The sequence below is a fragment of the Boleophthalmus pectinirostris genome, unplaced genomic scaffold (assembly GCF_026225935.1).
Source record: "Boleophthalmus pectinirostris isolate CB_2022bp ecotype Guang Dong unplaced genomic scaffold, ASM2622593v1 HiC_scaffold_19, whole genome shotgun sequence".
Lineage (NCBI taxonomy): Eukaryota > Metazoa > Chordata > Actinopteri > Gobiiformes > Gobiidae > Boleophthalmus > Boleophthalmus pectinirostris.
The window spans coordinates 18,667,935-18,687,787 of NW_026571140.1; the positions used below are offsets into that span (position 1 = coordinate 18,667,935).

The following is a 19,853-nucleotide window of genomic DNA, read 5'->3' on the forward strand; positions in this document are numbered from 1 at the left end:
GGAAAACATCTATATTTTAAATATTTTTATTCAGAAAAAAATATTTGTTTCACTCATATAGTTAATCTTGGCTATATACTCTGGTCCCTCAGTTCCCAACTGTGCGCAGGTCCATTTCCACCGCAACAAACATACTTACATTGTATTGAAAAAGGAGACATGCAGCTACAGCAGTGATTTTGCTATGCCAGTTTCCAAGTGATCTCACGATATTAAAGCTTCACTGAGTGAAACAAACTGCTCTCCATATATCTATTCAAGAATACATATTGCATAGAATCATAGCCATGCTATACAGTTAAGTAGAGGCAAATAAAAATCTGTTAATGGATTTGGGAAATATAAAAACATTTTTACAGTATCGCTATCGTTTTAACACTCATACCTCAACATATACAAGACACCTAATAACTCTGGAAAGAAAATAGAAATAATACACATATAATTTGTTAAGCTGTAAGTTAAACACACCAAAGTTCCCCACTCAATAAATACTGCCTGTCCTTGAAGCCCTTGCTTCAAAATAAAAATCTCCTCCAAAGTGGACTTTATGTCACAAATTCAAACATGGATGAATGGCCATGATATGCTGTACAAATTTCAAGAATATAACTAATTGCTATATATAAAAAACATACATCATTTCCAACAAAAAGCCACACGAGGGATAACAACAGAAAATGTCAATTCTGAGTATCCTATTGCGTATTTATCTTGCATGCATTGTACATGATATGTAATACAAAAGGGATCACCTCTTTTGAGGACAAGATGAAATTAATAAAGGAGACATCAACATCACATTAAAAAATGTGTACACCTTTGTGGTGGTTTATAGTCATTATTATTCCTCCCAAAATTTCCATGTAAGACTGAATAAGGCATGCTTTAGACAGCCATTATGTTCTCTTTGATGCCAGTGTTATGCTGATATTGTTTCTCAAGTCAGACAGATATGCTTTTTTTCATTCCCGCCTGCACTCCACCTTTGATGCCTTCATGTATTCAAAATATGCAGCTTAGCCATCTGATCTGTGAAAATCAAGACAAGGTGTTATGGATAATCCTTAAAATAGGGGCTATGTTTAGCCAAATGCACTTTCTTACTTGTGGGTATTGCTTATTTCATATTCCTCTGGCGAATGTTTTTGTCCTTGTGGTTGTTTGTTGAATTTGTTTTCCTGAGAAAAAAGTATTTTTAATGAATTAAAATGGTAAACAGTGTAACATTTACAAAGTCCATGCCCTTATACTCACAATGGTCCTATAGGTTCGTCGTCTTAAGCAGAAAAAAATAGAAAAACAAAAGACAAACATTAATATACACCAAAATATGCCTATAATGAATTTTTCAGTGTGAAGATATTATAGTGTTGAATTAGCAAACTGATAAAATGTGACAATCACTTGGATATAATTGGACGCATTTAAATAAGCACCACGATTTAGCTTAATCTTTCATGCGTTTCCCCCTGTGGAGTCCTGTTCATGTCAGACCCATATGCAGGAGAAATCATTTTTTTAAGTAAAACTAAAAATAGATACTGGTAGTGACAAAGTGGAACAAAATTAATTTAAATTTAACATTGATTATGCAACCTCACAGTGAACAGCTTTTGACAAGTTAGCTTGGAAATCCACAACCTTAAGCATGACAAAGCAGTTGGTTTGACATACAGATAGTGTAACCAGCCAGTGACATATTTTTCATGCAGTTAGGAGTTAAAAACAGCAGCATTCCTTAACATGAATGCAGTTAATGGGTGATATAGTGTTAAGAATTTGGGATCTTTTGCCTATTTCAGAATTTTATTTTTTTTTATTCATTCTGTATTTCCACTGTGCATCTTAAATATTATGAGTCATTAGCTACTATCAGTGAGTGGTATGCATAGAAAAGGCTTTTATCACAGCTTCCATCTCAAGAGAAATCTCAAATCTTCTATCTCAAATCAATCGGCTGTGTATCAAGAGATTGAATATAGTGCTGTAAAAACACTTTTTTCCCCAACTTAAATGGCAACATAGCAAATGCAATCTATTTAAATCAGCTTTTGGCCAAACAAGAACAAAGTTGAGACTGGTTAGAAATTACATTGCCATGCGATTTAGTAGTGTAGAGCAAAATAAGCAAGAGGTTTTCATACTGTTGTGACTGATTGAGTAAATTAGTAATGTTTAATGAGCAACATGCTTAGTTAGCCACTTGTGTTGAAGTAGACAATTGTGTCTGAGCACCATAGACTGTATATATAAATGGACATAGCTAACCCGCTAGCCACCTTGTTCCAAATAGGAAGTAAGCATGGGGGCTACAATTGACTTCAAGAAAGAAGATGAAAACTTGTCACCGGTCTTTCTGTAACTGCTTTAGTAAGCCTTGTCATTTTAGTCTTGAAATGTTCATAATAGCCCCATGGTGTTTTTATTTCACTAATTTGTATGTAAATAAATTTCTATTCCTAATATGGAACTCAACGCAGCATTTGACTGGGGCCAAACACTGTGGGTCTCCCTTAGTCCACTTCTTTATATAGTCTATGATGAGCACTAAGGAAAAAGAGGACAATGCATTGGTGGGAAGAGTAGAGTACATATTTTTGAGCAATTTGGTAAGAAGTAAATCGTGTTAATGCTAGTTTACTTACTAATGAATTATTATGTACAACAGAGCAGAAAAACAAATGTAAATACTGTATGTGGGTGTGTGACATGCTGTAGATCATGGCTCCGCCATGCATTTTTTAGAACATTCCAGTCAAAAATGTCCTGCACCTATAGTCCACCCACTTGAGCAGGTGCTGTAAGTATCCTGATCCACTTGTGAACATTGTGAAAAGATGGTTAGTAGTATTAGATGTTTGTTAATATGTATTTCACAAAGGAAAAAGAAAGTAGGATGGACTGTAGGTTCAAAAAACTGAAATAAATAATGAATTGGTGCTTAAACCATGCAAGGCTTGCACTTACCAACCATTTGTGGTACCATTTGGAAAGAATGGTAAAAAGTAGACAATATAATAAGTCTATGGTTAAAATATATTATTTTAACTCCAGTATTGTAAAACTCTTCCCTAGAAATAGATGAATAAAAGTAAAAATAATAATAATGTATATTTCAAATGGTCTTACCGTCCATAATGTCATCTGGTCTTTTGCGTTTCTCATACACAACTATAATTACTACTAGAATGAGAATTTCTGCGAGTACACCAAGGAAAGGCCAAAGTGGTGCCAGATGACTGCGCACACGAAGAATGGTTGTTTCGGCAGTTGTCCCGATCAGATTTGTGGCATTGCATTCATACACTCCAGGGTCTGTATTAATATCCAAGTAGAGTATGTTGAGCTCTGTGTAGTTGTCTCTGTTTGTTATGAAGAAGCGTCCAGTGGAGTTGTCTATTTCCTGCAAAAAATCAACCCAACAGATTCAGTATATTTGGTCATACAGGCACTGGATGAAATTAATCCACTTGACTACCGTGTTTGTGTTTGAAGCTCCATCAACTTTGTGCCACGACCAGATAGGATGAGGATAGCCAACTGACTTGCAATATAGTGTTGCATTCTCCCCTTCCTTCTTGTTTTCACTTCGCTTATGGCCAATAATATCAGGTTTTGCTGATAAAGTAAAGCAACATTTAATTAGATGATTTGACTTCTACTTGGTTTGCAATCTAAGGCATGTCAGACATTGAATACGGTAAATGCAATAAGAATTATGTTGATGATGAACTGATTCCCGGATTTACTGTAGGTTCACTTCACAATGAAATTGTGGAGAGGTGAAAAAGTCTGCAACATTCCACCCAACTATGCTCTAAATACAAAAAAACAGCAACCTGTGCAAAAAGAGAGTCAAGAAAGCAGCTTCTCAATAAGAAATTCAAGCAAAAATAATGAATGGGTTTTAATCATCAGAACAATGGAATGCATGCATTGACTAATCAGCTAATAAAACAGATTTCCAAGAGGCTCTGTCGGGCTCAATACAAAAACAGTTAATTTAAGAAGCCTCCGTACCCTTGCCACTCAGCCTTTGCAATTGGGAATATCATTCTTGAAGAGATAAAGCATTTTATTAAAATGTATAATGAGGTCATGGAAGAAAGGAATGAGAATGAAATAAAGCCCCCAGATGGTCTTATTCAAAATAATTCCACAATGGCTGTCACAAAAGAACCTTTGAACCAAAGAAAATGTTGTGAATTAGTTCTGATTTATGAATAAACCACTGATAAACCTGCAAAGGAAATGAATGGATGATTTGTCAGAAGGCACTGATTCAAATTGAAAGTGTCTCAAATCAAAGTAAATAAAGATTTTATGTTGTCTGACAGTAAACCTAAATGCAGTTATTGGAAAGATAATAATGTCTAAAATATTTAAAATAACAATTTCATCTCTACAATTTATCAAGATAATGAAGAAAGCCAAAGTGAGTCTTTTTAGCTGCACATAAACAATGCAGCAACACACGTTTGGACTCCTTGGTGACATCACTCACTCTAATTATGGAGTGTGTACATGCTCCTGGGGCAGAGGAGTGGCCAAGCTTATTTGTGCATTATCTTTACAGTCTTGTGTCTTTGACTGACAGCAGTGCCCTATGCAGAGCAAAAAAAACTTGTCCTTTTCTGAGTACATTGGTTATGTGCCATACAGAGCTGTGATATTGTTGGATTGATTGATATTGAGAAATAAACAAATTTATCAATTAATCAGAAATATATATTTTTATAGTGACAGTTATTGTCTATTTATGTTCATACAATTTTGGTTTGTGACTTTCTAACAGAAATCCAAGAATGAAAATAATGAATGCATAAGAATGCTGTTTTGGTCACTGTTCTTTCAATTTCAAAGACTTCGAAGAAAAAAATCGAAATATGTATCCAAGCTTAGTATTGCAGACAATAAACTCCGGCCATAGAAATGGCTGGGCCTGTTTTCAGAGCCTTAATCCTACAACATCACAGAAGCCTCCATCTGTTGCCTCTGAGCTGAGTCCTGCAAAGATGAGTGTGCCAAGGACACTGTAGGCGAGGGATCTCAGTGAACTGCTGCCAGAGGCCCAAAGCAGAGCCACCTAGCAATGGGCTTGCTACCTGTGTCACAAGCAATGTCAAGCACATTGAGATCATGTTTATGAAGAAAACATGCCTTACATTGTAAAAATGTGCGATTTACTAGAAATATTATGTCAACATTTCTAGATAAAAATAACAGAAATGGAGGCTTTAAAAGCCCTAGTGTAGGCTTGCCGCCCAGTGGTGGACTGGCACATTATTTTGAGTTACATAGAATACTATCATTCCACAATCCAGTGAAAAGAAAACATGTCACCCATGTTATGCAATCAGGCACCACTTTAAGACAAGCCAAGGAAGAAGAGGCAGGACATGCTCAGTATGCACAAAGCCATGCCATAGCAAATTGGCTTAAGCACTGCACACAGGCAAGCTTCTCTTGAACAGGGTTTCCACTTGCCCTTTCTCAGAGAAGATTCCTTATTCAAGTTGATGGCTTCACTGTCAGCTTGAATAAAACCAACACAGTAGTTTTTTTGTTAGGTTTTCTGACTGTTGTGTGTGCACCGCCATATTTAAACAGAAATTGCAATGTCTTGTACATACAAATAGAATAGTTGTTGGTGTGTAAATGCTGATTATAGTGCAGTCATACACATGTGCAGCTCCTGTCCATTTTGGTTGACTGTGGTCTCAGTGAAAGCTGAGAGTGACAACAGCCTCAGGACAGCTTCATGTCATCGCTGCTTCGCAGGATCAATTCAAACATTTTGTGTACAGGACTTCTTTCACAGCTAATGTTTGTACTCTCATGGTTATCTCGGTAGATGACAGTGAAGGCCAAAGCTTCAAAGATCCTATACCATCTGGGTGCAGTAGTGACAGACTGTAAAGAAGGTAAAAACCCTTACCTTTTACTTCAATTGTTGCGTTAGCATTAGGTGCCATGTCAAATGTGTAAACACACATGTATTCCCCAGAATCATCAGCCCGTGGCTTAGTGATTCTGTAATCATACAAAATAAAATCAATCATATACCGCAGGGAATTAGCCATACAATATGACGAGTAAGTTCATTGGACAGATTTTGCTTTGTAAGTCAAGTAATTAGTGTGTGAATGTCTGAATGATTTGTGAGTGATACGGAGCTATATGCTTTTCTGTGACCAAACAGCAACTCTTACTTTTGCCCTGCAAGAATACATGGGCATTTTAACTGGAATCATCAACATATTCTTGTAGTGTAGTAATACCACAGAAATAGAGTAATAGACCAACTGGTCTGATCTTGTCCCATTGAGAGTTTGTGATATGTCTACTGGGGTGACAGAAGCTTGTGTGGCAGTAAGAAAGGGAACCCACATTTGGATGTGATTTACAATACTGTATATTTGATTTGGCAGTCACTGTTACCTGTATGTTGTGTGTCTGTGCTCAGTTCTTGTATTGGTGAGTTCATTCCCATTCTTCATCCAGAAGCTTTCCTTGTGAGAAGTGTGGGCAGATGTGAGGTTACACTGCAGGATGACTGGTTTGATTGAACCATCCAATGGCAGAATGATCTGATCAGAGGCATTGATCTTTGGTTCTGCAAAAGAGAAACAGTCAATGCTCATCACAGAAGCATCCTAAGAACTCGCAAATTCTCTCTTAGCCAGTAGCAGCTGTAGGCTGTGAGCTGTTTTATATAAACTGCGTGGGAGGGAGGCTATGAAGTCAAGACAAAAGCATACACAACAAGTAGCACAAACATACAGAAAGATGTTGGGTAAATTATAAATCATGTTTTAACTTTTAGCGAAACAAAACATATTTTGTTATGCCTAATGCATTTAGCCCCATGTCCCACTTTACATTACACCAAAACACAGGTGTATTATGTTTGTAGGAATAGGACCTAAGGTGACCTGTGGTATGTTATTTTAATAATATAGTTTGTAATGGCTTACATAGTGTAGTCCCAATGTGCTATACAATGATTTTGTATCCCTAATGTAAAAGCAGTGGTTATTAAATATTGCCAAGGACCATGTCTCAAGGACGTCCAATTGAAGCAGACGATGTCATTGGAGAGAGATGTGCCCTTTGCTCTGTTCAGAGTAGTGAACAGAACACTTCCTCCTTCTTGCCCCTCCTCCTCCTCTTAGGCAGGCCAACCATGGCAACATCTGAGCCCTGGAGGGGAGGAGCTGAGAGCAGCATCATAATCCTACTACTGGCTGATTCTGCCAGGGCACAATCAGGACAAACAGTAGCAGACAAAAAGGAGCAAGTCAGACGGGAGGACTGACTTCTATTAGCACCAGGACACCTTCTTCTGCCATTAAAAACAGCTCAAGGGAGTGCTACCCCCCACCCGTCATGGTTTTCTCTCCTCCACCGAGCAGGACCACATGTACTATTAATAGTAGCATTGAGACATGCGTAGACACACAACATGAGGTACATAAATTAGCATTTAGCTAACACCGCATTGTGGTCCACAGTCAATTTAGCCAGAAGGTTATTTGTAGGACACCATCGTACCTGTCAGAAGAAGGTAACACTCAATTTTTGTATAAAAATAAAACTTATGATCAAGATTCAGTGAAATTATCCACTTTTAGCCCTTGCTACGCACTAATACAATGTGACCTTGAGATATAGTATGATATTGCATATACAAAAACAACCACAGCCACAAATGTAGTATATTGATATAGAGATTGTGTATGATTGTTTAAGTCTAAACAATCATACACAAAATAATGTTGTTGGTTTTTTTTATGATGGTGTATTCTTTTATATATATTTATTTATTTATTTTTCCCAAAAATAATCAGGACAAATACCATGTAGCCAGTTATTTTCAAACAACAACAAATATTCAAATATGTGTATATGTGTGGATTGGAACTTAAAAGTAAATTACATTTACTTGTAAGTAATAACAGTATATCATTTATGATCTGAAAATCCCACACTGCATCATAAGTGACCGATGCAATCCCAACTGAAACACTTCATATCATATTATTTCAGTCTAATCAAATGAACCACTGAGGATGAGACTCCTCTTAACTTCTCAGAAAGGTTCACATTGACCAACAACATTCCACATATGAGCTTCAGTGGGCCAAGCACTGAAGCGTGTAGATTAGTTGGGTCTGGTTGAAATTTAATTTGTTTAAATGTCTGCATGCATTGAGCAGAGGGCTAAGGATATTATGTCATTAGTGATACGTAATTAAGGGCACAGAACACACAGGGTTATGCAAAGAGAAAATTGTCTTGCCTTTAGTGGACTGGGTAACTAATTATATGTTGCGGAAGGAAATTAATGCACACCTGTGTCTTCCTACAGTGTAGAGTAAAACATTATAAATTATGGACACTTCAAAAATCTACAAGGCTTTCCACCATTTAGCTGAAAGAGCAAGAATTAAAATAGACAGATGGCATATGAAATAAATATTTAAGAAAAGACAAAACATGCAAGACCAGTGCCAACACTGCAACTCTATACTACTACTATATCAAAAATTTTAAGAAAATAACAAAGCTGGGATAAGGACTGTGGCTGCTATGTCGAGGCTGTTGCCCACCAGCCTGAGTGGACATTCCCTATCTGCAGGCCCTGGAGCACTGACCACTCACTTTGTAGCACTGAAATGGTGGCCTGGGCACGGATCCACGTGATGGCGGGGTTTTGTCGCAGGTCATTCCGTCTGGGGTCGTTACTTGCTCGGCACTCGTAGGTCCCAGAATCCTCCAGTGTCAGCCGCGTGATCCCGAGCACACTGACCCCATTGGCTCCATACGCTGTATTTATGGTCACCCGGCGTTTCCTAGCTCCGTCCCATAACTGCTTGAAGGAGTCTACGCGGTTGATTTCAGCGTACCACCACTGGATTTCCGGTGTTGGGTTACCAACCACACTGCAGTACAGCTCAAAGGCGTCCCCCGTAAGCTTAGTCTCGGACATTGGCGACTTCTCAAAACCAGCTGGAGAGGGAAGGGAAAGGGTAGAAAGGAGATGTGGAAAAAGGACAGGAAATAGAGAAAGATATAAAAATAGAATCAAAATAGACATGAAAATAAAGAGAAAAGTGAAAATGAATCACTGAAAGAGGAAGCAAAGAGGTTAGTGACAGTCCCACAAGCCCTTTACAAACATGCACAGCACCAGTGATTCCAACCAGCTCATCTGAAAAGCTCCTGATTGCCAAAGCATAGCATTTCTATGCAAAGTTTGCATGTTTTCCATTTGTCTGGAAAGATTTGCAGAATAGGGTCTTCTCTGTCCAGGACTGTAAAAGAGATTCTGAATCTCATTGAGACCTTCTACAATAAATTGGAGAGAATTAGTGAAGGTGCTTAATTTATTATAGATGGCTACTGCTGTGGATTTGTTCTGGTCTTAATTCTGTTTACATGAATAGATAAGATAACATACTTATTTATTTATTGTAATAAAATATAAAGATAGCAAAAATAATTACTTGGCCTACATTTTTTTTATATCTCTTCCCTAAGGCCCAATATGTTGCTTAGTTACTTAAGGCATGTTTGCCACACTCTTACATCAAGAAGTAAAACCCTCCAAGCATTTGATCATGATAAGCTCATTTATTTGTTAGCTTAGAATTGTTAGCTGAAGTGCTAATACACTGTCATCGTCCACTCCACTCAGCCCTCTGTGCAGAGCAGATGATGAAAGATGAAATACTCTATGTGTACTGTAATGTCAAGGTTTCCACACCAGGTTTAGACCATGCAACAGTGAAAGGAAGTCATAGTCAACCGAAACTCCCAAAGAAGAGTGTGTTCTTAAGCTGTTTTTATTTATTTATTTTGATTGAAAACGGTAAAAATTTTTTTCACCTTCTCTTTATATGCCATCAAGTATTATTGCAGTTCTGCTGATCAATAATGTTTATAATTTATTCTAATAAATATACAGCGCTAAAATAATAGATACCATACCAAGAGATATATGAAAAATAAATTATAATATATAATATATATATAAAATCACAATTGTGTTTTTGTTTCAGAATTTTAGGATTTGGACATCAGTATTATGCTTTGAATGATATTTAAACCACAACCAAGTCAGACATATGTTTTAGCACACAGTAACAATGTCTGAATATGATCATCGTAATAACCACACAAAAATATCCAGATACTAATTTTTCATCATCCACTCTCTATGTATTGGTATTGGGTAAATGTACATGTAGACTTGTCTATAGTATGAATGCCTGTATAAATATAATCCCTTTTTATCCATATCAGCGGGGGCTGTTTTGGAATTAGGTCAACCAGCTTTAATTTGAGATAAGCTGTAGTTGAAGAGCAGCTGAAAATCCTCAATTGGTGGCAGTGGAATAAATAGTCAATACAGTTACTAGCTGCACTGATTTATTTTTAATATCAACCTTTATCTGATGTGAGGCTAAAGAACCCTCTAATCTGTGATGCTCTAGGATCAATAATAATAGAGAATCTATACTATAGTACACAATGTGATGTCTGAGCCTGATTCATGTCCTGTTTCACATCAGTAGTTAGCCAGAAACACACTGCCACCCTTAAGGAACCTCATCTATTGACAAATCACCTGCACTGTGCTCGCCATTCTGTGCTGCCCCTGCATTCTGTCTGCTGTAAACTGCCCGCCCATCCATAAATCACAAAAACACTGCTGTAGAATGTTTGAGGGGAAATGAGAACAAAAAGCCAGTGGTCTCTTGAGTGTTTATCTGTGGGATATGTTTAACACACAGCCTCCTATCCCAATTGCTCCAAGTGATGACATGTGAATGAATCTATGGAGGCCTATGCACCAAATGCCTTCACTTCAGAGTTCATATAACAATGTTACTACATACTCATACTGTATTATCCATACACTCAACATGCATTATAATCACAAAATATTGCCAAAACCTTAAATTTCATCTTTCATTAAATCAAAAATTTCAATGATATTTATTGATTGGGCAATTATGGAAGTGGAGGGTTCCATATATACCAACCCACTTAAGTCATGCCTGAACAAAATAGGCTTGAATAACAAGCAAGGATGAATGTCCCAAAAGTCACTGACTTCCTGTTCTTGTTTATTTTGGAAGTGTACATCTTATTTCTTCCCTGAAACTTACTGAATTCTATCTTCTGAAATATTAATGTTGATTTGGAATAAACTTTATACTGGGTTCCCATCCTGTCATTCTGCCATGCTTGTGACTGGCACATTTGATAAAATGAATACCTTGTTGTTTTTGTTTTTACTTTTTAAACAGTATAATGGCAATAAATAAGAAATGTGTGAAAACATTCCTACAAATGTGGTAGTTTTAGTTAAGTATGGCACAAAATGTCAATAAGTTGTAAAATTAAACACAAAAGTGAAAATATTTTATGAAGAGGGTACAAAGATATATCCAGTAATTAGGATGTGAATGAAACGCAATTGTTTATTTAAGATTCACCTGTCATCCTATGCACCAAAAGAGCACAGAGCTGTTCGAGCCAGTCTTACCAGAAGACTTTGACATTCTGAACAATGCAAGAATTTTGTCAGTGCCATGGTAACAAGTCTGTTCCAAAACACCAGTTTGTGACTCACAGCCATATGAAAATGAATTAGAAGTATTTAATAAAAACTGTAAAGAAAACTTAGCACTGCAAAACTGTCTCCATGGTAGAGTCATGTCATAGGACAGGGGTTATTATCCCAACCTTTGTTGTTTTGAGTAACCCCTAAGCTTTGTCTCACACTCAGAGTACTAACCTGCAGTTATTATTAGTATTAGTAGTATTGCTGTATTAGTATTATTAGTATTAGTGCAGTATATACAAGATGTTCTTGTTTTAATGATACTGATGTCCAGAAACCTCCAAAACATTAAAAACATTTAAAAATATCTAAATTTATATTGAAATACTATTCATTGCCATGTCCTCTTGTAACCTGGATCCCTGGTTAGGATACACCACTAACTTGTGCATCTATGCGCCATGCCTAGAGATATACAAGATAATTAACATTTGCTTCTTTTCTCTGCAAACATCTGGGCTCATCAGGCTCTCCATACAATCCCAGAGGATGAATCCAAGCCTATCCACCTATACAATTAAAGCTATATGAAAATGTACTATTGCCCGTTATTTTAAAACAAGCTAGAAAATTATCAGAAAATGTAACCTCAGAAAAGGAGGAGAAAGCTTGAGAAAGACACTGCAAACAAATGGCAGACGACACATGGCCAACAAGACCAACCAAAAAGCTGCTCAAACATGAAGTGTACACAGCTATGAAAAGGAAATACCAACAGACGAGCACTCTTCACAGAGTAAACGTTGAGGTAGGCAAACAGCAGTCTGAAAATGTTCTTTAGGAAAGACTAGAAGCACTTGTGGAGTAAGATCTGAGATAGGGCACTGTCTCACAATGGTCCGACAAACTAAAACAATCATCAAGCCTTTTTGAGAATAATCAGTAAGGATACTGTTGAACCTTGGTCCTGAACCAAAGTAATGTTTAGCTGCACTAGTGACTTTTTGGGTTTGCCATTGTTTTGAATTGTTTGCAGTATGGCATTATATTTATACTGCATCTATTTCATTACAGCTCAAAAATACCTTCAAGAACAGACATGTGAGTGAAGTCCCCTTTCCCCATATCTAACCTGTACTTGCATCATTATGACTGTATAATTTGTCAGCACATTAAACAAAACAAAACTGTGGCAGCACTATAATTTTCTTGATTATATTATTTGCTTATTACTATTGCTTATCATTTTATAAGCAATAGTAATAAGCATAAGAATATATTTATATAATGAATTTTTGAAAAGTTATGTAGTGGACCTTTTGTATAGCCTATAAAATCATATCTTACATGTTTTACAATACCATAAAATACCATATTATTCCGCCTTCATCCTCAGCTTTTTCCATTGACACTGCACATAATTATCCATACAACCCTGTAGTTTGGTGTGACAGCTTCGTCTCACAGCTGTATAGTGGCAGTTATTACAGCCCACATAGTCTTCCCTGATGTAGGCAGAGGAGAACTCCCCTGACACACAACCAACACTACCACCACCACCACCACCAAACCAGCACCACGCAGCCTCACAGTGAGTCAGCCTCCTGCCTGCCCACAACCTGGAACAGTCCCATAACATAGAGAGAGAGAGAGCACTCAGCCAATCGAGAACTCCCTGGGGTCACTCAGGCGCATATGTGTGTGTATTTCTTCTTTGCATTCGTATAAATATGTATGTGGCCGACACATTCTCGATTCTGGCCAAGATGATGTTGTAGATTGATTTTAAGAAAACAATTGACAATATGGCAGTCATGTAATGTAATGTAATGTAATGAAGAGTTTAGTTCTTGAAGCATGAGCAGTGCTTGAGAAAGAGATCACGGAAGCATTCAGCGAGCTAATATATTCTCTGTGGTTCCTAAAGGTGCACTATTCAACTTTTCTGATGGAGGGAATGTATGTATCTTATCTGTGAGTGGGGTCATCTCTCCAAAAATGAGACCTATAACTTGGCCTGAGGGTGTCACCTGCTGTGGCGCTATCATGCTGTGGAATATTCAAAGGCAAACCATTGCATAAATTCTCCATAAGGTACATTTGTTGTTTAGGCTATATTGTAAGCTATCATCGTATTTTTTGGACTATAAATTGCACTTTTTTTTTTCCATTTTTTTTTTTTTTTGGGTGGTCCTGCAACTTATACTCCAGTGCGACTTATATATTAAAATTTCCCCACTGGCAACTGCTAGAGGGCACTCTAGTCTCGTGTGCCAGTGTCCTACTTTTACTACTATTACTCCTGTACCACTGTGACTTCGTACTCTACTGCACGTCTCCTGTATGTGTCCTGTCAGTCAATCACACCATTACTTCTGTACCACTGAAAATTTTAAATTTAAAGAAACTTATTAAGACAGCTAAGAAGACTAAACACAAATGCCACCAAAAAGGAAATCATATTTTGCAGATTACAAGCTGCAAGTAACAAAATATGCAGCCGAAAACGATAATCAAGTAGCAGAAAGAAAGTCTGGAGTGAGCATGAAACTTGTGACAACCAGGAAGGTGTATCATGTAACTTTCCTGGAAGTCACTGGATGGATTGGCAAAACCTGGACTTCAGTGACAACCAAAACGAACCTGTCGAGATTCAGAAAAGCCTGAATAATTCTAACTGGAACTGATGCTGAGTTTGACGACAGCTACGCAGAAGAGGAAGTGGCGCTCTGTTTACCTCCGGAGGTCACAGAGTTGCTCAGATTTGGAGTGAGATGGAGAGTTTGGTAAACTTATGTTTATGCTATAGTTATCTGAATAACTGTTAATATGTTACAGCCTGTTAACAGCCTGTTGTTCTCTATTCTATTGTTATTAGAATAGAGAACAAGAACGTTACTTCACTTTCAAGATAAACGTTAGTTCCTGGTTTTTGATTCTGAACAAATTTCCCATCACAATAAAACATCATAGTAACAGATTGGATGATTCTGTCCTTGGCAAAACAGGTGAATCAGGTACAGTCAGTCAGATTACTTTTTAATCCACTGGATGGGTGTGTGAGGGAAGCGGCAGCTCAATGTAGGGCTGGTCAGTTATACATTTGTTTTTTTGTTTGTATTGAAAAGACTTACAAAATGTGCACTATATGGCCATACCAGCTTGATCCCATCAGATCTCACAAGCTAAGCAATGCTGGGCCTGATTAGTACTTGGATGGGAGACCACTATGAAAATCAGGTGCCACAGTGGGTCATAAAAACTATTGTTGTGTTCTTAGGCAAGACACTCCATCCACATTGTCTATTATGAAAGTGGTGTGTGCGTCAGTGTTGGTGGTGGTCAGAGGGGCCGACAGATTGGCAGCATCGCTTTCGTTAGTCTGCCCCAGGGCAGCTGTGGCTACAATAGTAATTTACCACCACCGGGTATGGAGTGAATGAATAATGCTCTGTAAAGCATCTTTGTGACAAATGTCTGTGAAAAGCGCAATATAAAGAAAAACTTACTTATTTACTATATAAAACTAAAACTATAGCACCTTATTGAAAGACGAGTGAGTTATGGTTATGGAAAGGTGAGTTATGATAAATGAATATTTAAACTCATAATCTGACTTTTTGGGAATCCAATAGAAATGTGCTACAAATTGCCAGTTAAGTATTAGACATGTGAGAGGTGTCTTTTTTTAGCAATATAACTTATATTCAAATTCTACATAACTTCAAAGCAACATCCATGTTAATATTGATAGTTTGATTTATTGTGCACTTCTGCTGCTGACAAGGGTTTGTTGTCAATCATTAAAAAATGCACAATAAATGTAATTAGTTGCTAATGTGTCAGTTGTGTGTGATCTATATAACACATTGGTGGCCAGTTACTCTGGTAAATAATTTTCTCTAGCTGATGCGAGGTGTTGCAAAAGCTTAAAATTTCAATTTCATCTTTTAATCCTCCTTTCTTTATTCTATACAGAATAGTGGAGTGAACCAGACAGCTAAATCTTGTTTGGTAGATTTCAAAAACTCTTTTTCTTTTACTTTGTACCTTTGCCATTTCACACATGGTCAGGATTTTTTCTTCTGCTTCAAACAACATGCTTTTTACTGACAAATTTGACTCCTGATTAAAAATATCTAAGATGATCTTTGACAGATGAATCTCAGTTCTATTAAAATGCAATTACTGCACAACCCTATGCTAAAACGGGAGGTTTTCTTTTAAATAAATCATAAATTCATTCTTTTTATTTTCAATGCATACTGCTAGTCATTAAATGTTCTTCACTCTGTTATATTGTAAGAACTGTACAAATGTTAAGAAGTGTGAAATAATACCCAATGTAAATGATATAACCAATATAAAAAGAATGCAGTATTTATTTGAGCGCTATGTTTCAGGCAAGCTTGACACATTGTAATCAATAACAAGTAATCATGGAAAATAATGTAAACTTGACTATACGACGAAAGTCAAAAGTTTGCACACAGGCCCAGTTACGCCCAATTCTGGAAATGTTTAATGACAACCAACAGGGTAAAAAGTGTCTAATTAACTGTTTGGTTGTTTACTCAGCTATCTAATTCCACAGTTAGTACAAGAGGAGACTGAAAATCTCTTAGCAATGGCAGTGTGCTAGGGTGTGGGGTGTGCTGTAATAAATTTAATACGCATTCTCAGCAAAAAAAAAAAAAACTTTGTGAGACACATCCTCATTAAAATTGCTTCCCTTACAGCTGTCCTTAAGGAACGGGCAATGTGTATGTGATGCTCCTGTTCAATCAATGAGGTCCATATCTGATTTCACAGTGTGCAACCATGACTCAGTGTAATAGCTGGCTCCAGTCCTAGAGCCATTTCCAGAATCACAAATGTACCTACAGTCCAATGCCTAGACAGCAAGTCAAAACTGAACAAGGCGTAATTCCATGGAGCAGCTTGAATTATTATAATGTCAGTATTATATGTTTAAACTATAGCTATAACTCTGCTACATTTTATCCTGACTGTACCATTTTGGCAATTTTCTGAGTAGCAACATACTCACAGTATGAAGTAACAGAACTGCACTGGCTATTTCTACTCGAAAGATTATGGAATATGCAAAAATTTGTTTTCACTACCTTGTACATCTTTTTTTTTTAACATGTTGAGTTTTTTGGTTTTAAGTCTAAATCATCACTGTTTTGTTGAATACAGAGAATGTGGCTGTGCACAGGAGGCCATCCATTAAGAGTTAATGCATTCACTTTCACAAAAGGACCTTAAAGCCACAGTTCTCTGGGCTGTGTCTCGCTGTTAAAAATAGAATCGAGGCAGAATGGATGGGAGCTATTTACAGTCTACCAAATTTCACACTCCTGCTACCTTTACAGTAGTAGTAGGTAGGTATACTACTATACTACTAGGAAAAATAGCACAAAAACCCCTATGCTTTTCCTGACAGTGATTTTATCTCACACACTTATAAATATAATTCTCCTCACGTCATATCCCAACTGTAATACAGTATTACTGGTGAATCTGTGATTGGGTGAAATCCCATACACCTTTAATCGTCTGCATTCACGTTTTGTGGACTGGAACACAAAACTATGATTTTCCAGTTTGTCAGGTTTGACCTACGTGAGTTAACAGCAGCTACTGTATTTTGATTGTTGTTTTTTTTAAACCTACCTATTCTTATAATGGTGACCAAGAGAAAATCCACTGAGAGTGGAGTGAGTTTGAGATACCTCTGCTAGGGAAAAAAAAAAAAAAAAAAAAAAGATCTTATTTGGAATCAAGTTTTCTGGCTAGCATAGTCAGAGACTGGCTTGTAACACAATTTAAATCCCTCAAAGACGTAAGCAAAGAAGCTGAAAGATTTTACAGACAATAGTGTGTTATGTAACTGCTGAGGAATTTCAGTTCTGGGCTTTCTATGAAAGGTTCTTTATGTTTAGGGGCTGTGCCAATTTGAATCTTCTTTGTTGTGGTTGTAATAATTATCTGTAAGTGTAATCACAAATTTATATGGGAGATATGCAAATGTATAATACTGAGTATTTGATCTATGATACAAAATTATTTATCATGGATTGCCATAATATCCCCCAACCTATCCATTTTACAGGATTTTATTGTTATTTATTCATTCATAAATTTAGTCAAATTACCTGAATTTCTTGATAGGTTTCTTAAAGGTGCATATGAGCTTTCTAGCAACATTTATTCCCCCACAACTTGACATTCAGGTAAACGAAACCAAGTCAGTATTGGAAGTAGTGTTATAGTTATAAGATGGTGTATGATGTGATTAAACATTGATTGGGAGAAATTTGATCCAACTCTGAATCATAACTTGTCTTGACAGCTAACATGCAAAACTGAGAGAAACACTAAAAGTGCTGAAAGAGGGAACATTTGGTCAGAGCATAATAAAATCACACCTAAAACAAGACCAACACGAGCTCACAGCGTAGTTTGTGTTCGATGACTGCAATGTGTGGTGTATTACAGGGAGGTAGTTTGTCAATCAAACAGGAGTCTGGGCTGCACAACTGAGGAGGGCAGGAGGAGTGCAGCATTTAGCACTGGCTGAATGGTGGTGTTAATACAAGGCTATCAGCCTCAGGAGTAGAGCTTTACACTCTGCTGCTGCTGCCTCGCCTAAACAAACAAACTACACACCCAAGCTGCACCCGAAAGTAACTGATGGTAACGTCATTAAATTAAATCATGCTTTGAATTCCAGGTGCACTTGACGGTTATGAGAGAATAACCTTGCTACACCCGTGTAGATAACACCCCCTTGAAAATGACTGTGACAGCACTGCCAGCAAACGTACGAGGCAGTACATTTGTACAGACCTGTAGCCTAGGTAAATAGTGAGTAGTCAATCATCCTCTGGAGATCGGCTATATCCTCCGCGGACACTTGTCAGCCACATAGCGAAGCTTTGGACCTAACACATTCACTGGGTTTAAAACTTACCATTTTGCGCCGAGACGAATGGCAGCATCAGGCAGACCACCAGGGCCAGCATCTGTGCGTTCGAACGCATCGTCACGGCTTGCTGTGCACCGGGGTCTCGCTCGGACGAATATGGGAGGCAAGATCGTGTGGTGATCTAGAGAAACGGGCCCAGCATATTATCGGGTTTTCTCAAAAGTAGGGATATGTTAAAGCAATGTTATTAAAGTCCTCCTGGTGGTGTCCAGCCATAGGTGTAGGAAAGCCTCGTCGGATAGTGGAGGAGAAAGGTCCTCGGATGTCAGGGAGATTGTCCAGAGTGCAGTTCTAAAGATTCAAAGATGCGCAGAACGATGCGCATTTGAGCCTCCACCACCTCCGGTCACTGGCTCTGATTAAAATGAAAGTAGCGCACACATTTGCCTCGACGGGAAGTGATGTAGCTATAACATGAGGCAGTTATCAGCACCGATCTATTTTTGAGGGCAAAAAAGGAACAGATGCTGGTAGGGCACCGACTGCACTCTCAGCCTCAACGAGCTGCGTCTGCTATGCGCTCACGACTGCGTCTCACGCGCATCCAAGTAGGCCTACGCCTACAGTCATTACGGCACCATTAGTGAGAATTAGCCGTCACTCGTTTATTACATGTGCAAAACCACACTTTCTTAGCCATAGTACTTAGGTGCAGGCTAGCATTTTAGCCACACGAGTTAAAATTTTATAAAAATAAATACATTTAGAATGTAAGCTGCATTAACGTGTTTGTTTTAGGGTGACATTTTAGATTTAGAACCGTTTGTAGAAGCTTTTGTGTGCTTTCGTGTGCTTTTACATACTATTGTTTAATATGAGGAGATTATGGTGATGCTCTTGAGCGCTTTGAGGTCATTTATAAATTATGTCATCACATCAGTGGCCTGGGTGTTCCGTATGTAGCCTACCACATCCCTTTGAAAGTTCAACATGGCCTCCTCTAATCCTCACTATCGAGCCAGTGGGTGCTGAAACGTGGGCGCCCTCAAGTGACTGCTTGTGATAATACATTTTAAATCATGTAATGTTGCTCTAGCACAGGGATGTCCAAATTTTTTTTAATCGGAAGACTGCATATAGAAACATAATGTCAAGTCATTGGGACTGGGACTTTTTACATAAGCTTAGATTTGACAGAGCCACCGTAAAAAGTTATGATTCACAATGCATGAAGATATTATTGAGGTTACAGTGATAGAAATACTTGAATCTGTTCATGATTATACGCGCCAATTCAGAAGGATACAAGAAGGCAACAAAAGTAAATGAGCTTTAAACTTT

General features: G+C 37.6%; 1 protein-coding gene across 2 annotated transcripts; it reads right to left on the reverse strand.

Moving 5' to 3' along the window:
- Positions 1–10: 10 nt before the first annotated feature.
- nptnb (neuroplastin b) lies at positions 11–19,071 on the reverse strand. Of its 2 annotated transcripts, XM_020941417.2 has the most exons (9): positions 18,558–19,071; positions 8,668–9,015; positions 6,445–6,619; positions 5,942–6,036; positions 3,482–3,621; positions 3,133–3,406; positions 1,258–1,279; positions 1,108–1,181; positions 11–1,032 (listed from the first exon to the last, which is right to left on the reverse strand). In XM_020941417.2, exons 1-8 carry the CDS (start codon positions 18,625–18,627, stop codon positions 1,121–1,123), a joined length of 1,185 nt encoding a protein of 394 aa, XP_020797076.1. In that variant the 5' UTR covers positions 18,628–19,071; the 3' UTR covers positions 11–1,032; positions 1,108–1,120. The 2 variants fall into 2 exon arrangements, with proteins under 2 accessions (XP_020797076.1, XP_055010764.1); XM_055154789.1 differs by lacking the exon at positions 8,668–9,015 and having other exon boundaries at positions 18,558–19,061.
- Between the last annotated feature and the right edge of the window lie 782 nt (positions 19,072–19,853).

What these genes read in the sequence shown, in the direction of transcription:
- nptnb (XM_020941417.2), bottom strand. Translation starts at nt 18,627, where the DNA reads ATGCGTTCGAACGCACAGATGCTGGCCCTGGTGGTCTGCCTGATGCTG. An exon ending in GAGCTTCAAACACAAACACG is followed by an intron (nt 3,407 to 3,481) that starts GTAGTCAAGTGG and finishes GATTTTTTGCAG; the next exon opens with GAAATAGACAACTCCACTGG. An exon ending in GACGAACCTATAGGACCATT is followed by an intron (nt 1,182 to 1,257) that starts GTGAGTATAAGG and finishes CTTTTTTCTCAG; the next exon opens with GAAAACAAATTCAACAAACA.